Genomic DNA, 20,568 nt, shown 5'->3' on the forward strand with positions numbered 1-20,568 from the left:
ATAAAGATATTATCAATTATAAAACGTAACACATTTTTAATACATTATATAAAAATTTGAATTAATTTTTATTTTAACTTATAATTGTGTTACTTCATCGTAGAACATTATTTTTTATGATGCAGAATGTCACAATAAGCTACACGGCTACTACGGTGTGATAGAATCACCGAATTTTCCTAATAAATACGAGCACTTGATAAACTGTACTTGGACAATTGAGGCTCCACTTGGCAACACGATCAATTTGACTTTCACACATTTCGATCTCGAAGGAGGCACATTTTCGCAGGCTTGCTCATTTGACTATCTACTGATTATGGAAGGCGACGACGACACTCCCAATACCGAGTTAGGTCGATTCTGCGGGAATGAGTTTCCATCGAAAATTAATTCGACCCAGCATCAAGTGTTCATAACATTTGTCACGGACTCCTTTATCGCCTATAATGGCTTCCGACTCGAATGGATGGTGCACGGTTGCGGTGGACAATTGAATAAACCGTACGATTCATTCACATCACCTGGGTATCCATCTGCTTATCCGTCGAATATCGTCTGCGAATGGCTGATCGAAGTGGATTACATGCACAGCATCGAACTCACTTTTCACGAAGTGAGTATGCTGAAAAAGTACCAATTTATGAATTTACAGAAGTGATGCTAGTGAAAGTTGAATCGCGAATTTACTTTTAAAATGAACTCTTCTCTTGTAGGTGAACACCGAAAAAAATAAAGGCTGTATCTTCGACAAGATTCAGATTTACAGTGGCGAAGACGCGGATGCGCCAAAATTGACCGAGCTTTGCTACTCGGAAAAGCCGGTAATCTACACCAGTCCTGGGAACAGAATGTTCGTAAAATTCCAGGCGGATGTATCTTACGCTGGTCGAGGATTTAACGCTAGTTACAGAAGCGTTCCTATTCATTGCGGCGGTAAATTTACAACCGACTTGGGGATTATTCATTCGGCCAATTATCCGCAGAACTATCCGAGTGGTCAGAATTGCGAGTGGCTGATAGAAGTCGACAGAAATCACCTTGTAAATCTCACATTCCTGGACTTTGATATGGAGAACAGTAGAAATTGCACTGATGATTACGTTAAGGTACGTGTTATAATGTTTAAGATAAATTTAAAAAAAATTGTAAAGTTCCGAGTGCGTTTTAAATCCAGTAACAAATGTTAACTCTTTTCTGTATCTTGTATTTTTCTAGATCTTTGACGGGTCAACAAAGGATGATCCCTTGCTAGGAACGCAATGTGGCAATCAATTACCACCGCCATACATTTCGACTAGTAATCAAATGTTAGTAACCATGCGAACAGATACGATGATTTCAGCCAAAGGTTTTAAAGCTCAATATGCTAGAGCCTGCGGTGCTCGCATAATTGTGAAGGATCACGGTTTTATTTCACCCTCGAATGGACATACTGACGTACACGAAAGCCTTAATTGCACCTGGACGTTGATAGCTGAAAATCCAGGTAAATATCACGGGGTGAGCCAAATAAAATGTTGCAAGCTTCGAAAACATTCGAATTGATTTTTTTACATTAAATGGAATAGAAAGGTTAACTCTAGCGTGTAAGCAAATTTGTGAACAAAAAGAGGTTCTTTTTATTTTATTTTATTATTTATTTTTTTTTAGATGAAACGGAATTTATTATTTTTTTTTATTTGGATAACTTTTACAATTAATAACTTACTTTACTTGAAATATTTCTTTTTATTCTGCATTGTTAAAGACTTACGACAGATTTTTCCTTTGTACAATTAAAATCTTTAATAAAAATTTATTTACATATTAAATAGCCAGTCCCCAATTTTTATTTAAAAATTATGTAAAAAATTTAAATTAATATCCAATAATTTCAACAAAAAAACAACTTATAACACTTTATTTGATCCACTCTGTATGTAACTCAACGTTTGCCTCAGTTTACATGTTTGTATAAGTATTTGTATTTCTTCTTAAATTTCAATCAATTTATTTTCTGAATATTATTTGTTGTAGATGACCACGTAACTGTTACTTTCACGCATATGGAGATCGATCCGGTCGGATTTGGCGACATAGAAGGCTCCTTAGGTTCCTGTTTTTGGGACTACATCCAGGTATTCGAGGGTGAGAGCGTAGATGGACCGGTTTTGGGGAAATGGTGCAACAATATTACGCCGCCGTCGATTACGAGCACCGGAAGTGCACTCACGCTGCATTTATTCGTGCGTTATGAATTTACAGGTCATTTCGTCGCCAGTTATTCCGCTCTGAATACAGGTACGTCAAAAGTATAATATATATAATGATATACAGAATGTATATTCTCAGGAAAAAATTTGAAAACCTGGTATTCTCAGGGAATTTTGTTTTACCTTGAAAAATCAGGGAATTCTCATGAAATTTAATCGGAATTCAGAGAATTAAAAAAATGTCTTTTTGATAATTTTTTATTGACGATCCATTTCATTAATATCAATCTTATGTAAATTTCATAAAAATTGCTCGATTTTTTAATAGATAATATTTAAATTAGTACTCCTTTTATTTAATAAATAATTAAATAAATAATTTTAAATATTAATATTTCTTACGAAGTTAATAATAAATTATTTTATTTTCAATTTTTATTTTAAATTATATTCTTGCATATATTTTTAGCGTTTAGATATAATAATATATTGCACTTTGCGCTATTGTCCAAATTAATTTTACAATTAATAAATCAATATTAAAAGCTAAAAACCAACGCTCTTGATAACTTTTCTATCGTATGAATAAGAAACATTAAAAAGTGTGTACAATAAAGGAATTTTTAAAAAGCTGCATCTACAAATTTCCTCATTTTAAACGAAATTTTAAACGAACATACCGGGAATATTGGAGAATTCTCAGAGAATTTTTTTTACAAAATTTGAGTAAGCACCCTGATTAAAAACAAAAAATATATAAAATAAATGATATATAAGAGATGGACGCGAACGAGATTAGAAGATGCTTTTATAATCTCTTTTATTATTTTTCAGCATGTGGCGGAACCTACACTTCCGTCCAAGGCATAATTACATCGCCGGGTTATCCAAACAGCTATCCATTGAACGCGGAATGCGTTTGGATATTGAATTTATCCCCCGGCAACAAGATCACTCTCTCGTTCTCCGAGTTTGACATCGAATCAAGTGAAAATTGCGATCTGGATTACCTCGAGATACGAGAGGACAGCGGAATTGGAAAGCTCATTAGCATTTCCTGCGGCAAAGACATCACGGCAATTACGGCCTCCAACAAACTGTGGATTAAGTTCAAGAGCGACGATTCCGGCACCGCCAAAGGTTTCGTGGGCGAGTATAATTTTATCGGAGGAAATGAACTCGAGGGACCTACAGGACGTATTACTTCACCTTTATATCCGATGCCTTATAGACGTGCAGCTACCTTCTCTTGGCGCATCACCGTCGAAATGAATTCGATCATACGCATTGAATTTACAGATTTACTGAGTGAAAATATCGGCGAATTGTGTATATCTAACATTAAAGTAAGTATCGTTAGAGAAAGATAAATATAATATTTAATATACATAAATATATTTAATAAATATTTTATATAATCAAATAATAATATTATAATTATGATTATTTATTATATAAAAATTAATTAATTAATTAATTTATATATCAATAAAAAATATATATTTATATTAGAATATTCTTAATTTCTCGGTTGCTTACGATTAATGAAATTGAAAGGTTTATGTGTAACTTAAATTATTAAATACTTTTTATCTATTTTCGGTTAGATATATGATGGATATGATAACGAAGCACCAATGCTATTAGAAATATGCGGCTATACTCTGCCAGATGCAATACAGTCATCAAGCAACGTGGTTTACATTACGATGACAACTAATTATCTCAGACAGGGAAGTTGGTTTGATCTCACATGGCTTCAAATACCAAGAGAAACTTCTGAAAATAATCAGGAGATCAAATGTAAGTTTTCTATATACATATGTATAATTGTTTTAATTATAAATAAATATATAATGGAATTTTATTATTAATTCTATTATTAATTCTTCCTTAATACAACTTAGAATTTCAATGCTGTATTAGCACAGCAATATAATTAAAATATAAACAAAATATTTATTTAAAAGATGTTTAAAATATATATAGCAATTAATTTTATTTCCTCACAGTGTCAGATGCATGCAGTAAGGAAGTAGCTCTGATAGGTGAGCGCAACAACACGTATACCTTCAGCTCTCCCGGCTGGCCGTACGGCTATGCTAGCAATCTGCATTGCAGTTGGATCTTCACATCGCCTCCCGGAACACATTTGGTGCTGAGAATACTAGCTATGAACTTGGAAGAAACCAATGATTGCATAGCGGATTCGGTTTCCGTATATTCGGGATACGCACTGACATCGACACCGAGCAATGCTGATCTGTTAAGTAGATTATGTTTGGCAAATTCCACTTGGGCACAAATCAAAGGGACTAATGTGATGACAGTGAAATTCGATTCGGATGGATTTATTAACAAAACCGGCTTCAGCGCATATGTGTATCGAGGTTTTGAATACTTTATTTTTGTGGCAAGATGAACTTTTTAATTGCGATTCAAATATTCGTGTAAAAAAATATTTTTATTGTTTAGATTGCGGAGGTAACCTGACCGGTCCCAATGGCGTGATTGAATATGATAATTCCACTTCTACAAGAGCGATTCGCACGTGGCGTTTCAATTGCGAATGGATTGTGACAGTGAAAACCGGCAGAACAATTAAAGTTCAGATTACCGATATGTCAATACAAGAAATGCCTGATCATTCATGCGGCAATAATTATTTGTTGGTTAGTAAACGTATTATCAATTTTTAGTGTCATTAAATCATAAATATTAACGTTTACATTTAATATTTGGAAAAATCAATTAACATGTGCGTTTATAAACAAAAATCAATTTATATGAGAGCAAATTTAATGTTTAAAAATAATATATATTATATATATATTCTATATTTTATATATGAATCAACATTTTATTGCGTTTTCTCAGGATTACAATTATTATATATACAGTGTATTTTTAACCACTAACTTATATTAACTGAAATTATCATTTTGCTTAGCTGAAAAATGGAGATGGAATTCTTTCACCTCTGTTAGGCAATGGAAAATATTGTGGTAGTGTAGTACCACCAGAATTAGAAACCACTGGGAATCGTCTTTATGTTAAAGTTGCTGCCATGGGTTATCAATATCGTTTTAAACTCACTTACAGGTAATTGTGGCATATTTTCTTAGATTTAAATATACATATACGTATATTTCTGTATACCTATACTATACATATATATATATATATATACTATACATATATATATATATACGTTTATTTTAGTTTTATATTAATTTCATCTTGTTTATTTTAGAGAAGTAAGTATGAACTGTAGCGGTCAGTTTGTCTTCTCAAGCAAACAGAAAAGATGGGAAATATCATCCCCCAACTATCCAAACATCCCTCCAAACTATGCCGAATGTACTTGGACAGCTATTGCTCCTGCTGGTGAAAGGCTTTCAATCCATTTCTTGGAGAGATTTGATTTAAGTTATTCTGAAAAGTAAGAGATTATATTCGAGAGAAAATAAATTTCTTAACTAAAAATTTTCGCTGACGAAAATGTTTCTATCATAATAACAATTTTTTTAGCTGCAAGAGAGAATATATTGAAATAAGAGATGGCGGAACTGATGGTTCAAGGTTCATGGGAAGATATTGCAAGGACGTTGCACCCAGCAGTATGACTACTACTGGCAACATGATATATATTTACTATTACACGGATTTACCAGAACCTAAAAATGGCTTTAAAGCTGCAATTATCTCAGGAGGTACGCTAAACGCGCTTTAAAATTTATTTTTATTTATTAAAGCAATTATAATTAATTATTTATATTAAATTTAATTAATTATAATTGCTTTAATAAATAAAAATAAATATTTAAAACAACATAATTTAATTATATACTTTAATAATTTATAATTATATTTTTGTTCTAATAATGTAGTGTTAATTTTTTTTACATAGAGATCTGTGGTGGAATTTTACGCAGTAGTAGTGGTGTTATCTCATCTCCGAATTATCCGAATTTCTATCCTACAAATCAGACTTGTTCCTGGTTGATAGTAGCACCGACGGATCATATCATAAAATTAGAATTCCGCGACCTACAGTTTCCTGGTTTTCATCGGTGTGATTCGACCGATCACGTGAAAATTGCAGAAAAACTTCCAGAAAATGATACAAGTAAGTAATAACGCAATTGGTTACGTAAATTCAGATTTGTATCCATCAATTAATCGTAAGGGTGATTGCGTGTTTAATATAATATTTTTAAAGTTTCAGACATTGGAACTTTCTGCGGTCTTATAAAACCGGATGTAATTGAGACGTCAACAAACGAAGCATACGTTTATTTCAAGAGCGATAATAGGGAGTACCTAGGTTACAGAGGGTTCAGTTTAAACTTTACTGTTAGTCGAGAAAGTTAGTAACCGTGAAACAAACTTTATTATCAAGCTTATTGTTAATCGTACAATTACAAACTATACTCGATATGTTATCCGTACCATTTCTAATTTTACGTTACGTCATATGTCTGCTTGTAGCATGCGGTGGTTTATTAACTGCAATGAGTGGAGTAATTAAGTCACCCGGATATCCTAATCCACGTACACGACCCAGGTAATTTTATTTTTTTTAATTTTAAAGAACCTAATCCTATCGTCAAACTATATATAGAAAAATATTTTACATATATCAAACGCCTATTAAATAAAAAATTAAGAATAATTAGATTAATCGCAGATTAAAACATTTATACAATTTTACTTACACAAAATATTGCAGACATTGTAATTGGCGAATTGAATTACCGCTGGGTTATCAAGTGGTGATAAACATTATGGATATAGACATTGTTGACGATGTCCAGGTGCATTATGGGCTCTCGGTAAATATAATAATACACTAATAAAATATAAGAAACATTTCAGGGGAAAAGAACGTGCTAATAATTTTGCCCTTTGCAGTTTTACAACGATTTTGGTTTTAATTCCAAGATCATAGGCTTGGGACAGAGTGCTACTAGTACAGAAGAGATAAGGAGCTCTAGTAATACTATGATTATCAGTTATTGGTCTTCCACCGGGCACCGAGGTTTCAAACTTCGATATACGGCTCAAGCGCCAGCCCGTAAGTTTCCAAAGCCATTATTGATTATAATTTATTCATCATGCATTATAATAAACGCAATGTTAAATGTGTGTGGAAATACATTTTCTAATTATATTATAATTTAATTTTCGTATGATACTATAAAAAATATAAGGAGAAACACATACAATTTTTTAATTTTTTATTAATTAACTTATTAATTGATTTATTATGTGATATATTGATTTTAATTTATGGATTCAGTAAAGTTATTGATTTATTAATTTATAAATTTTTTATTAATGCATGCGCAGCTTGTGGTGGACATCTGAGACAACTTGAAGGCAATATAACGACTCCTACAAGTCTGCCGTTTAATCAAACTTCATTTGTCTGCTACTGGAAATTGGAACCACCCGAAAACATGATCGGTTCTATTTATGACAACCGTATGACATTGTCAATAAAAATCATGGGCTACTTGAGCAGATCTGACAATGTGTCTATTATTAGAAGAGACTGCATCTATCCTATATACGTTGAACTGGAGGGTAAGAGAACTTTAGTAAAGAGATACTATTCGATTTTTCTTTCTCTCTCGTTTTTTATTTCATAATAACAAATGTCGAAAAATAGTAAATAAAAATCAATTAATTATAAGTGCGTTATAAAATGTACAAAATGTAATCACTAATTGTAAATATTACAGATTTTGGAAGGAAATGCGGGAATATAACGACACCAATATATTTAAGAAGCCCGAAAATGATCAACAGGTTGACGGTAATTAATATTTATTCTATACATGAAGTGCTGAAAAAAAGGAATTTTAATTAATCTATTAATTTTTAGATAATGAACGCTACTCGTGGAGAAGTTATGAATTTTAATATGCAATATCAATGGCAAGCTTGCGGTGGTGTTTTGGGTGGTCCAGTTCACACTATCAAACCGCCGAAGAATATTTCTTATCCGATAAACTGTGTGTGGCATCTGGATTATCCCGATGGTGAAATGATCAAATTAACTTTCACCAAACTTCAATTGGAAAACAATTGCGACCAGAACTATCTCATTGTCAAGTAGGCTGTATTATAATTTTTTTATTTTTGATCTCAGATTCAATCACAGTTGAAAAATTTGTGTTAAATTTAATATATATATATCACATGTTCCAAACGGTCTACAGAAATTTTTGTGTTAATTTAACATAATATGAATATGTTAAATAGTGACACAAATATTATGTTAATATTTTAACACAAAAAATGCAAAGCTTTAAATAATTTGAAATAAATTTTGTGTAAAATTAACGTAGTTTTAATATAAAAATTAACTAAAAAAATGTTAATTTTACATTTTATCATCTCTACTTATAGAATAAGATCAACATTTTTTTTATAAACTTTAGACAAATTTTGTAACTAATAATACAGAACGATTATTATGTAAAACTAAAAATAGATGCACATTTTATTATTTTTACACTTTTTTTTTAGTTTTAATAATTTAACACTTGAGTTCGATTAACACAACAACAATATATTGAATTAACAGATAAATGTGTTAAATATTTAACAGAAAAATTTTAATGAGGATCTTTTTTAACAAGAAAACACTCCAACTGTGATCTGAATTGATTATTTATTTAGTTATATTATTTATTTATTTATTTCTTGTGTGTAATCAGAAATGGCAAAGCATCTGCGCCGCAAATGGCAAAGCATTGCTTGCATGCTGAGAGCCAGCTTGAGAAATATAATATAAACAGCATATCGAATCACCTGTGGATAGAATATTACGCCTCGCATAATCAAAGCGATTTTGAGATTCATGCGGAGCCTTTTAACAGAGGATGTGGCGGATCATTACGCGGTCGCAGTCGCGAAATTACATCGCCCGAGTAATTATTTGTGATAATAATACAGCTTAAAAAAAAGATTGTTTAATAATATTTTTGCAAAATATTGCAGATTTCCCAAACAATATCCGAACAACGGTGAGTGTACCTGGGAAATAATTGGCGACAATGGATATCATATAGGTCTAACTTTCATCGATCGTTTCAACCTGGAGACTAGTCCTAATTGCGAGAAAGATTATGTGCAGGTCTAATTATTTACATCAAATTTATTTTAATTAAATTATATTTATTATTAGATCATTACATTTATAATTTTTTTTTTTCATATATTGCATATGTATGATAAATAGTAAATATTTCTCATTATTTTATTTTTAATCTTTTTGTTAGAATAATATTTTGTAATAATGTTTTGGAATTTTCTAAAAATTATTATTAACAAAATAAATTTTACAAAATAATAATTTTTAATTAATAATTTCTATAATTATAATTCATAATTTTTAAATTATTATTGACGATAATAACTTGTATAATTAAAAAAAAATTTTAATAGTAACAATAATTATTAAAAATGATTGGCGAATAAAACGATGCTGTGCAGCTATTCGATTGGATCGTAACAGACGGAAATAACGACAGTGGAGAATGGAAGAGTCTCGGCAAGGTTTGCGGCAGAAATACACCTGCGCCCTTTAATTCGACGTCGAACCGGATGAAGGTGATCTTTCATTCAAACGAGGCAGTACAATCGGACGGTTTCCGCGCCGTCTGGGACGAGAATTGCGGCGGTGTTTTCAAAGCGACCGAGAAGGTTAACATCATCCAATCGCCGTTGTATCCAAACCTGTATCCGTCCAACGCGTTCTGCAATTACACCATCGTCGCCCCAGACGAGGACATTATCGTCGAGTTCACTGACTTTCAACTCGAGCGCGGTGAGTGAATCTCTCACCCTTCTTCTTCTCCTCCTCTCAGCCTGTGATGAAACTCCGTGCATTATGTGCTACTGCAAGCATAATATAGCACCTTAGTAAGCCTTTCATGAAGGATACGATAATGTTTGAGATATGAATAAAGTTTACGAAAGTTTTAAATGGAGAGAACGCGAGAAAAATTGCAAAAGATCAGAGTGATGTTAATTTTGACAGGTCACAGTGACTGCCGCTTCGACAATGTCACGGTCATATCGAAAATTCAATACGTGATAGGACATGAGGAAAATGTCGAGGTTTATTGCGGCAACAATAAACCGCCACTCTCGAAGACTGTCTCACCTGTACAGATCATCTTCATCACAGATAGATATGCGCAGCGAAGTGGTTTCCAATTTAAATATTTCCTTAACAGTAAGTTTCTCACAAGCATTAAATTAACACAAATTCAGATATGAAAAGTATTAATAAGAGAGATAGATATTAAGCGCAGCACAATTGCTTTTAAATTCCTCTTCAATTAATTGGAACGTTTTGATTTTTCCTCAGCATATCAATTAATAAAAAAAATCCTGTATATTTTTTTACATCTGAATTTGTGTATATATATATATATATATATATATATATATAATAATAATAATTGAAAAGACTGATATATATATATATATATATATATCAGAGTCTTTTCAATTTATTATTTGAGAATTATATTGAAGAATAATTTATAATTATTAGAGAATACAATTGGTGCTTTTAAAATATACACGATAATTTTACGATAATAAGATAATTATAGGAAAATTGAAAAAATAACGAAATCAATGTAATTAACAGAATGCGGTGGCATAATTACACACCCCACCGAACTCAAACCTTTGATGCGTGGAGAGGAATATTTTGGACGTATGAATTGCACTTGGATCATTAAAGCGCCGGAAGGAAAGAGCGTGCTTGTACGATTCGAGAAGTTCATCCTCGAGTTCAGCTCAAGGTACGCTCTCAATACATCCACGTTTATTTATATATGTATTAATAATACATAAATATTGTAAATTTTTACAGCTGTTACTTCGACAATGTTGCCGTTTACGAGGGTGCTTTAATTAAGGCTGATAAACGGCTAGCTCTGGTTTGTGGAAACTTGACTGAGCATTTACCAACATTTAAATCCGAATCCAATTCCATGGTCGTCAATTTTAATGCCGATAGCTCGAGGCACTTCGCAGGTTTTACGGCCAAAGTACTGTCTATTGTCATTTTTAATTATTTATTTTATTATCAAAAGAGATTTATCAAAATGGATAATAACAAGTAATAAAAAAATAATGACCGTGTTTATCAAAAAATTCACAATGACAAGTAATAAAAGAATAATAACCATATTTTTCATCACTATTCAATTACTCTTCTGTTATTACTTTGCTAACATTGTCGATCAAATTGGGGTGAAACAATGTGTAATAACAATAGACAATTTTTTTTAGGTATTGTTCACAACAAGTCCAGTTGATGGTTGCGGACAATATATCAATATGACCTCGATTCAATCCAAATCGTTTAAAACTCAGCAGACGGCAACTTATCAATCATTTGAAGAGTGTCATTGGACTGTGGTTACTACGCCGGGAAAAAATATTAGATTTACTATTAATAGTATGGATATCAAGAATTCGACTAGTAACTCCACTTCCATCAAGCAAGATGATAGATGCAACGGTGATTACCTCGAGGTAAGTTTGCGCACTGATAAATAAAACTACTGATAGCATTGCATTGCAGCAGTATATGCGTAATGTAATGTCTTATGATAGATAATAAAATAATACGAAGCTATTAAAATGAACAATTTCTTGCCATTCTTCAATGCAATATCAATAAAAAAATTGAAATTAGCAATAGATAAAAAATAAAAAGATTATAAAGAAGAAATACGTATTATTGTAATTTGTTAAATTTTTTATGTTTGTGTTTTTTATGACAAAACAGGATAAGAAAAAGGTAAAATAATTTAAGGCGACTTAGTATGTCTGAAAATAAGTTAAAAAGTCTAAACATTAGGTCCGCAAATGAGCTATTTATGAAATATTTGCAATATCTCATATAACTTAACTCACCTTATAACTTATCTATAAATTTATCTATATTCACATGAATAAAGTAATATAAAAGAAAATAATAATAATATAAAAATTTGAAACAAAAAATCGATTTGTTTTTGGGCATACTAAATCTACTTAAAATATTTTATCCTTTTTTTAACATCCTAAAAAAGTAAAATAAATAAATATATAAAAATAAATTAATATTGTACATTTTATTATTTTTAGATTCGAGATGGTGCTGGATTGTATGCCAAACTTCTCGGTCAATTTTGTGGAAATGTACCGCCACCACTTCCTGTAATATCCACTTCAAACTCCCTGTGGATTAGATTTTATACTGACGGAACTAATGAAGGTGCAGGTGCAACAGCCACCTTAGATGTTGTCAATTGTAAGAAATTTTGTACTTATCATTTCAACAATTGATTAATAATTCACGTATTTGTATATGACAAAATATATTTAAATGCGCAATTTTTTCATGATAAATGAATTAAATCCTAGCAATATATTCATAATTTTTCTCTGTCAGTCTTTTAATTATTTTTATTGATTCTAAAGATGCGCGTTCCAACTACCTAAAAGTTCTTATATTTATTATTATATTCGATTACAAATTTCGTTGACTCTTTCTTTGATTAGCCTTATTTTAATGATGGTTTTATTATATTACAGCATTGTGTGGCGCAACTAATCGAATAGTAAACAGCACAGTACAAATACTCACTTCTCCAAATTATCCAGATACGCATACAGCTGGAATACAATGTCAGTGGATCTTACGATCTCCTGATAGGTATAGTGACAGACAACGAATTCGATTTATAGATTTTGATATGACAGACTCGAGCAAGTGCGAGAATGAGTATTTAGAAATTGCTGAGCAGGGGGTGAGTCTTTAATAACATACAGAACAAATATTCTAAGTCTGCATGGATTTGTTGATAATATCTTTTATTTTTAAAAAATGTATATAATTCTCTCTATTATATGTGTATATAATAATTTAAAACTTTTATAATTGATCAATTTACATACATTATTTTTTTTTAATAATTAATAATGTTTTTTTTATAAAATTAGAAATATATAAACGAAGGCTTCGGAACAGACTTTATTTTTAGTGGTGTAAAAAAACACCAGGTAACCGTTGAGATGGTAAGTTTTTTCTTTTTCTTTCTAAAATGACTCATTTATCTTTTTTATACAATTATTCTTTTATTTTGTACTTTATTTAAACTTTATACATATATACTTATTTTATATTTCAGGGTAGCCTTATACCTTCCTCTTCGTACAAATATTGCGGCAGCGCTTTGCCACACGATTATTATGGGTTTGAATTTTATTCTACTAAATTATTATATGATTAAGAGCAGAATATTTTATGTCAAATTAATTTTTTCCCACAGTTACGGCGACAGCGTGCAAATAACTTTTAAATCGATGTCGAATAACCACAAAGGCTTTAAGTTCGAATACAGTACAGCGAACTGCGATCGGAATTACACGAGTGAACAAGGACGTATCTTTCATCAGGGATTTACTAACTGTTGGATCACCATCACAGCTCCAGCAAATCATACTATTTCCTTGTACTTTAATCAATTTAGCGTTTACGATATAGAACATTGCACGCAAAACGCAGTACAGGTAAATATATTTTATTTTTCTACTAGGATTATTATTTGAATAATCGTATAGTTTTATTTTCCGACTCTTATTACTAGAATTCCACTCCGTTTTATTTTCATAATTTAATTATAATAATAAAATATTGTTTAAAATACAAATATAATTAATATAATATATAATCAAGGTTCGGGTAATAACTAGTTTATTAGTTAAAAGTTAATTTTTAACTTAAACTATTTAGTTATTAACTTTTTACCCTAAATTACAAATTTTTTTATCTTCAAAAATGTCATTATTTTTTTATAAAATCTCATATATTGGACAATTTAATTTTTAATTAGGATTAAATTTTAATAAGAGCATTATTTTGTCATTCTTACAAGTATGATAATAAATAAAGATTTTATATATTATTGGTTTTTTTCATAATAGTAATTACAAAAAAAAATACATTTCTATATAAAAAACAATTTTTGTTATTTGTTAATTCTAAAAAATTAAAATGTTAAATTAAAATATTTTAAAGTTATGATATTTTCATTTAATATATAAAAAATATTGTTGAAAATTAACTTTTGATTTAACTTAATTTAATCTCAACTCAACTTTAACTGACAATGAGTTACTTTTTCGTTCATGCTACTTTTTAACATGACTAAATTAATTTTATAAGTCATTAACTTTTAACTTAGTTTTAAAAAACAATTATTTTACCCAACCCTGAATTTAATATATATAATGTAATAATATAATTATTTGAGAAATTACAAAACTTATGTATGGTGTTAACTTATTTTTAACGAAAGAAAAAATTCAAAGGACGCAAAATATTTGTCCTTGCAACATTGTACATCTAAAATTTCGAGTAAATTGTGTTAACATTTCATAGATTCATGACGGAAACTCCAGCGGACCGCTCATAACGACACTTTGCAGCACAACGACACCAAGTCCGATTTTCAGCAGCGGCAACAAACTCACTCTGCACTCCTGGACCGAGGGTGCCAATTCTTATCAAAGCTACGACATAATTTACACGACCACGAGTGCAGGTATCATTCTTCTGTCTACCTCTCCTACCCCTTTTGTGTCCGATTAATGCGCGCCACCAGATGCAGAGAAATTACAACAATGATTTACGAGGTTTGCACATATACGCGTGCTCGTGAAACGTTGCGGTTTATTTTCGCGCGAGAGGATCCTCCTGATTATACGATGTCGCTTTTCAAACGTCGCGTTAAAACAATGAATATACATGTATGGTATACGTTGGCTGCAAAAACGAAATTGTCGCAGGTCGTGGTTGCGGCGGTCGGATATTTAATTACGGCGGCAGATTCACCTCGCCCTTGTACCCCAATGTATATCGCAACAACACCGTATGCACTTGGGATGTAAGCGTGCCACGAGGCTTCAAGATCATTCTTCAGTTCCTGGTCTTCGACATCGGAACGAGGAAGAATTGTGACAATAACAATGTCAAAGTTTACGATGTCGTTCCTAGTGGTGAACTGTTACAAACCACTTATTGCGGCGGAGTAAGTAGTGTCATCGAAATTATACATATGAGTATATATATAGACACGTGTCAATACTTAACATACTGATACGTAAGAAATTGTCTAAAAAATTTCCTAAATATTTTTATGAACAGAACTTTTTGGATATATTTAGGGGCAGCCTATGGTCGGAACTATGTTGCACATTTTTCTAAATTTGAACAATGAAATTATATAGTTTTCGACGTGTTCTATAGTTCTGTAACATAGTTCCGACCATAGGCTGCCTCTAAATATATATTTAACTCAAAAAATTCGAATTTTCGAATATATGATAAGCGTTGACGTTTTTTCATATTTTGAAGCCTGCTTAAACATATTCAACATATTAATTAATTATTAATAAAGCATTTTAATAATTATTTAATTTATGAATTATTTAATTATCTAATTTTATAGTTATTTATCTGTATAAAGAGCCTTATTTTAGTATTATTATTTAATTTGTATTAATAATATATTATTTAAAGATTCATATTTTTTAACAGTTATTAGCTGATTTCTGTCAAAAGATTAATGGAGTTCAATTTTTATTATTTTTTTAAATAAATATCAATTTTTTTAATATAAAAGTGAAGAATGGCGCACGCTTGTGTTGTTCTAGTATGTAAAAAAATTAAATTTCAAATTTTTCATTAAAGGATCATACATAATGGATAGTTTTCGAAATTTTTTTTTGTAACATATATGCATATATACAATTAAGAATATATGTATAATATTATTTTTTTGTATAGGATGATCCTGCGAGATTGGAAATTGATACTGATCGAATTCTCGTGAAATACACTTCGACAGTGAACAATATTGGAACGGGATGGGTTATTGCATTTATGGCACAATCTACTGGTAAGTATAGACATTCGTTTCCACATGATTGGAATCTGAATTTTTCTTCCTATAACTCAAATCGTGCAACGATAAAAGATTTTATATATATATATAATTGTAAAATAATTTTTTTTTTTTTTTTAGATCATCCCGTCGATTTAATGGATAGTAACTGGTGAGAAAAGTATCAAGAGAGACTGTAAAAAGTGATGTTTATAAATTTAAAATTTAATAGCAGACTTTTTCGAATTTACGTATAATTAGATATAAATAAGTAAAATAAATAATGATATCGTGCGCGATATCATTTGAGACGATTAAATTGATATAATGCGATAAAGTTAATATATAGTATATGAGTAATCTTTATTGTTCGACATTTTAAAATCTTTTCTAGTATATCAAAATGTTATTCCTCCAATCTTGTACAGTCTTCGTTTTGAGCTAGACATTTTTCTTCGTTTTCTATCTCGCTTTTTTCCACGGTGTCCTCTTCATTTAAATTTTCAACTTTATTTACGCTTTCTTCTTCTTCAATAGGACTTGCCGCTTGTTCCTCTTCAGTTTCCTCTTTCTCTTGCACTGTTTCCCGCTCTTTCTTATTTTTCTTACTTATCTTCGGTGTTTTTTGAGCCTCTCTTTTCTGCTTCTCCTTGGTCTTGCGCACATTTTTTTCCAACTCGGAATCTTCAGATGGCAAATCGGTTTCTAATTCTTCCTTGGTTGTTTCGGACCCTAGTTTTTTAGATTTTTCTTGCTTTTTTCTGTCATTTTTTGTTTTCTTATTTTTTTTATCAATAACGTCTTGAACATTTTCAGAATGTTCTGATTTGGAGCGCTTTATCCTCTTCTTATTTTGAACCTCAGCATTTGCATCATCTTTAACATTTTCTATTGCGTCGATATTTTTCGATTTCTTATTCTTTCCTTCCTTCCTTTTCTCTGACTTTTGGCGAATCTTAGAATTCTGAGAAGCCTCGAATTGCTTCTTAGATTCTTTAGATTGATCTTTGTTGCTATTATCTTTCTTATTTCGTATTTCCGTTTTCGTTTTATCTTTCGCTTTATTTTCGGAATTTCTATTTTCTCTCTCGCTTGTCACTTTAATATTTTCCTCACGTTTGTTTCGCTTGTTCTTCGATTTCTGCTCAGAATTCTTTGCCTCTGAATATTTTTCAGAAGGAGTTTCGACATTTTGTTCCGACGAACTGCTCTTTCTTTTTTTCGTGCTCTTATCGAACTGTTCTTTATCGTGTTTGTCATTTTTTCTCGATTGATGCTTATCTCTAAGAAAAGAGAATCATTCATAAATAACATAGAACCATATTAATAATATTGACAAAAAATTGTAGTTTTAAAGATATTAATTTATATTTTTATTTGTTTATTGAGAGATCCAAATATAATCTTTCTAATTCTAAACTTTTTTAGTCCAACTTAATATGGCATAAAATAAAGATGCTAAATGAATGATAAAAATATATAAATTGATTTTTTTTTGTTTTCTGTTTATCAAATACTCACTTTGTATTGTGCTGTACATGGATTTCTTTTCGTTTCTCGCTGTTATCTTTGGATTCTACATCTTTATTTCGTTCTTTATTTGATTGTTTCGCAAAAACATCTGACGCAAATATCGCGACTAATAAAAGGGCAGTCAATAATATCCACAATCTGTAAATAAGAGAGATCAAATTTTGTTCCTTAATATGTTGAGAATTATTAACTTAAGTGTTTCTTGTCATATAATATATAATTCCGAATGTTTAAAATAAAATATATATAATTTCTTTTACCGCATTGTAAGACAATTTGCGAATATCACTTAATCACACTTTGATTTTCTTCGTACAAATAATCACGGGGCCAGTCTGGCGCAACACTATCTCTGTGGAGATATTACTTGCCCCTTATATCTCCGTATGTTCTCACCAGTAATATCTCGATAAACACGTATGTATGTTCATCAGCGTCGTTATGATATCAATATCGCGAACGCTATCTGAATCAAATCTGTGCAGGAATTATAACTTACTAAAGCGAATACGTAGTATACGAATGCGCAAAATATAAGATTCACGCGTCAATACAAACTTTCTTACTGAGTTTTATAAACATAGACACGACCTAAATGACTTGAAATGTGATAAGATAATTTTCTACACTTTTAATTCTTCCATTTATCTCTTATATGTTCAAATGTATACATTATTTGAATATTTATAATATTTAGATTTTACTGATGTATTTTTAAATAGGAACTATATATTTTGATAAATAATATTTCAATCCTATAATAATACTAAAATAATATATTAAAGTGGATATCTTATTAGAGATATCTAATCATAATATCAATAATGATTGGCTGACAAGTGTTTCGTATCTTTTTTATGTTATCTTAGTATAGTTTTTATGTTATCTAAGCACTCAAACTATATAAACATATAATAAACAAAATTTAAAAAATAACTTTTTTATTATGTATATATAAATGGATTTAATAATAAGTGATAAATTTAGAGGATACATATTTATCATCGTAAAAATCTCAAAATCTATTATTTCTCTTAAAAATATTATTTTTGTTATTTAAATGCATTATTGTTTAAATTATTTGTTTTATTAAAATTAAATTATAAGTCATTCTTTTAGTCTACAATTTTTTATAATTGTAGTTCTAATTTTAATAATCTATACTCTATACATATATATATACATTAAACAAATCATAACATTAATAAACATCGAAATATCTAAATAAGATTGAAATAATATATTTCAAAATGCTATTAATCGTGTAAAATTAATCATTATATCAGGGAGAAGTAAACAGGTCTACAAAATAAAGCGCAAAATGCGCAATAATAGTCATTCATGAAAATTAATTCGAAATGCAAGAAACAGAATATAGTGTTCAGTGTTGTATTAACATCTCTTGAAACACGATTATTCCGTATGAACAATAACCATTATCAGCTCGCTCAAAATTAATTGACTCCTATGATTAACGATTTGTGTAAGCGTATCGAAACAACGGCCGTATATTGAAGTAGATATTCGAGATTTATTCGAAGTAGAAATTAAATCAATATAAAAGGGAATTGCGAATTATAAATTACTGTTTCATGGTATTTAGAAATTAATTAATTTCTTTAATATTAATTTTGAATTAAAATAATTTTACCGCGTTTTAAATTTTTCATTAATTTTATGTATAATTATGTATTAATATATATAATTTAATGTAATTTGATCGACTAATTCAAATAAGAGAAAGTCAATATTAATATTTTTGACAATTATCAGCTGATTTCTGTCAAAAAAATAAATATTTCCGAATTGTTTGTCTAAATGGCTATTAATTTAATATGACGTATGTATATAGAATGATTGTTAAATATTAAAAGTATTAATAATTTTCGACTGCATAGCGTATAAATACGACGTTTTTGTGCGATTGATGATTTATTAAAATCTCTCCTGCGTATATGAAATTAGTCTAGAAATCGCGAACGACCGTAATTAAACTTCGCGCGTTTTTCCCGCGTTTTCTGTCATGATCACGTGACAATGATGAACGTCGTTCCGGAGTCTAGAGCAACGTCCCAAACGCAGGACAGGTGGATTCTGAATCGCGATGTATTTATTAATTGGTAAGTCATAATTAGAATTGTTTTAATAATTTTAGATTGCTCGCAGTATGTAAAATCGACGTTCGGCGATACGCGGAATATATCATCGTTTACGCACGCTGTCATATATTGTTGTCATTCGCGCGACGATTCTCGAACAGGTAGGCAGCTCCAGATTACGCATTTTTCGAGCCGCGATTGCGAGAAGTATTACGGATTACGGGATTATTTTCTGAGTAATTAGTGAACATCATTTCGCGCAATTGCTTGACTCTTACAATTAAATAAAATTAAATTGCTAAATAAATCATATTTTAATTATTTTCGATTGTTCACTTAACCTCCGCTATTTGAAGGATGCGAAGTTAGTCTCTTTCGAATCGAGTTAGTTTCTTTGGAGATATCGAGATGGCGCGGTCGTGACTATCGAGAGTTTCGCGCGCCTTTCCCGCGTTATTTTCCCGCCAATTGAGTACGTATCGCCCGCCATTAAAGTTAAAGTCGAAATGTCGCGCGCTGATGAATCGTATTCGAGTGTGATATAAGTGCGCGCGTAATTACTTGTGTTTACGAGTATGTGCTAATTATTAATTAATTGTTTTCTGTAGTGAGTACCACGAAGGAGTAACAATATGATGAAATAAAAGAGAAGGAAGTTCGGCATGGCATTAGGCGTCTTTAATTGAAACAATTTTAAGGTTGGATTTATTATTTATTTATTAGTTATATATAATAAAATAAAATTTATTCGTTGTATTAAATAAAAATTTA

General features: G+C 30.4%; 2 protein-coding genes across 3 annotated transcripts in view; one reads left to right on the plus strand and one right to left on the minus strand.

Annotated features, from left to right (window-relative positions):
• Cubn (Cubilin) overlaps positions 1 to 17,962 on the plus strand; it is a 28,610-nt gene extending 10,648 nt beyond the window's left edge. For both annotated transcript variants that reach the window (XM_085486195.1, XM_029312569.2), the window contains 35 exons: positions 126 to 616; positions 717 to 1,109; positions 1,219 to 1,489; positions 2,020 to 2,283; positions 3,030 to 3,541; positions 3,803 to 3,998; positions 4,208 to 4,585; positions 4,671 to 4,867; positions 5,146 to 5,297; positions 5,449 to 5,637; positions 5,727 to 5,908; positions 6,106 to 6,324; positions 6,418 to 6,564; positions 6,687 to 6,762; positions 6,928 to 7,030; positions 7,110 to 7,272; positions 7,548 to 7,784; positions 7,943 to 8,016; positions 8,086 to 8,315; positions 8,924 to 9,136; positions 9,207 to 9,342; positions 9,702 to 10,035; positions 10,249 to 10,446; positions 10,870 to 11,026; positions 11,098 to 11,275; positions 11,520 to 11,765; positions 12,363 to 12,528; positions 12,813 to 13,027; positions 13,221 to 13,295; positions 13,409 to 13,473; positions 13,550 to 13,790; positions 14,662 to 14,824; positions 15,069 to 15,310; positions 16,069 to 16,180; positions 16,307 to 17,962. In XM_085486195.1, the coding sequence (XP_085342321.1) occupies positions 126 to 616; positions 717 to 1,109; positions 1,219 to 1,489; positions 2,020 to 2,283; positions 3,030 to 3,541; positions 3,803 to 3,998; positions 4,208 to 4,585; positions 4,671 to 4,867; positions 5,146 to 5,297; positions 5,449 to 5,637; positions 5,727 to 5,908; positions 6,106 to 6,324; positions 6,418 to 6,564; positions 6,687 to 6,762; positions 6,928 to 7,030; positions 7,110 to 7,272; positions 7,548 to 7,784; positions 7,943 to 8,016; positions 8,086 to 8,315; positions 8,924 to 9,136; positions 9,207 to 9,342; positions 9,702 to 10,035; positions 10,249 to 10,446; positions 10,870 to 11,026; positions 11,098 to 11,275; positions 11,520 to 11,765; positions 12,363 to 12,528; positions 12,813 to 13,027; positions 13,221 to 13,295; positions 13,409 to 13,473; positions 13,550 to 13,790; positions 14,662 to 14,824; positions 15,069 to 15,310; positions 16,069 to 16,180; positions 16,307 to 16,341 (7,250 nt within the window). In that variant the 3' untranslated portion in view covers positions 16,342 to 17,962. The remainder of the gene's footprint in view (positions 1 to 125; positions 617 to 716; positions 1,110 to 1,218; positions 1,490 to 2,019; positions 2,284 to 3,029; positions 3,542 to 3,802; positions 3,999 to 4,207; positions 4,586 to 4,670; positions 4,868 to 5,145; positions 5,298 to 5,448; positions 5,638 to 5,726; positions 5,909 to 6,105; positions 6,325 to 6,417; positions 6,565 to 6,686; positions 6,763 to 6,927; positions 7,031 to 7,109; positions 7,273 to 7,547; positions 7,785 to 7,942; positions 8,017 to 8,085; positions 8,316 to 8,923; positions 9,137 to 9,206; positions 9,343 to 9,701; positions 10,036 to 10,248; positions 10,447 to 10,869; positions 11,027 to 11,097; positions 11,276 to 11,519; positions 11,766 to 12,362; positions 12,529 to 12,812; positions 13,028 to 13,220; positions 13,296 to 13,408; positions 13,474 to 13,549; positions 13,791 to 14,661; positions 14,825 to 15,068; positions 15,311 to 16,068; positions 16,181 to 16,306) is intronic.
• LOC146724946 (uncharacterized) lies at positions 16,510 to 18,239 on the minus strand. The gene is made up of 3 exons (XM_085486209.1): positions 17,959 to 18,239; positions 17,687 to 17,836; positions 16,510 to 17,448 (listed from the first exon to the last, which is right to left on the minus strand). The coding sequence occupies exons 1-3, from the start codon at positions 17,961 to 17,963 to the stop codon at positions 16,572 to 16,574; spliced, it is 1,032 nt and encodes a 343-aa protein (XP_085342335.1). The 5' UTR covers positions 17,964 to 18,239; the 3' UTR covers positions 16,510 to 16,571.
• Between the last annotated feature and the right edge of the window lie 2,329 nt (positions 18,240 to 20,568).

This window comes from Nylanderia fulva, unplaced genomic scaffold, assembly GCF_048542155.1.
Source record: "Nylanderia fulva isolate GAGA-0341 unplaced genomic scaffold, ASM4854215v1 Scaffold11, whole genome shotgun sequence".
Taxonomy (NCBI): Eukaryota; Metazoa; Arthropoda; class Insecta; order Hymenoptera; family Formicidae; genus Nylanderia; species Nylanderia fulva.

What these genes read in the sequence shown, in the direction of transcription:
- LOC146724946 (XM_085486209.1), bottom strand. An exon ending in CATGTACAGCACAATACAAA is followed by an intron (nt 17,449 to 17,686) that starts GTGAGTATTTGA and finishes CTCTTTTCTTAG; the next exon opens with AGATAAGCATCAATCGAGAA.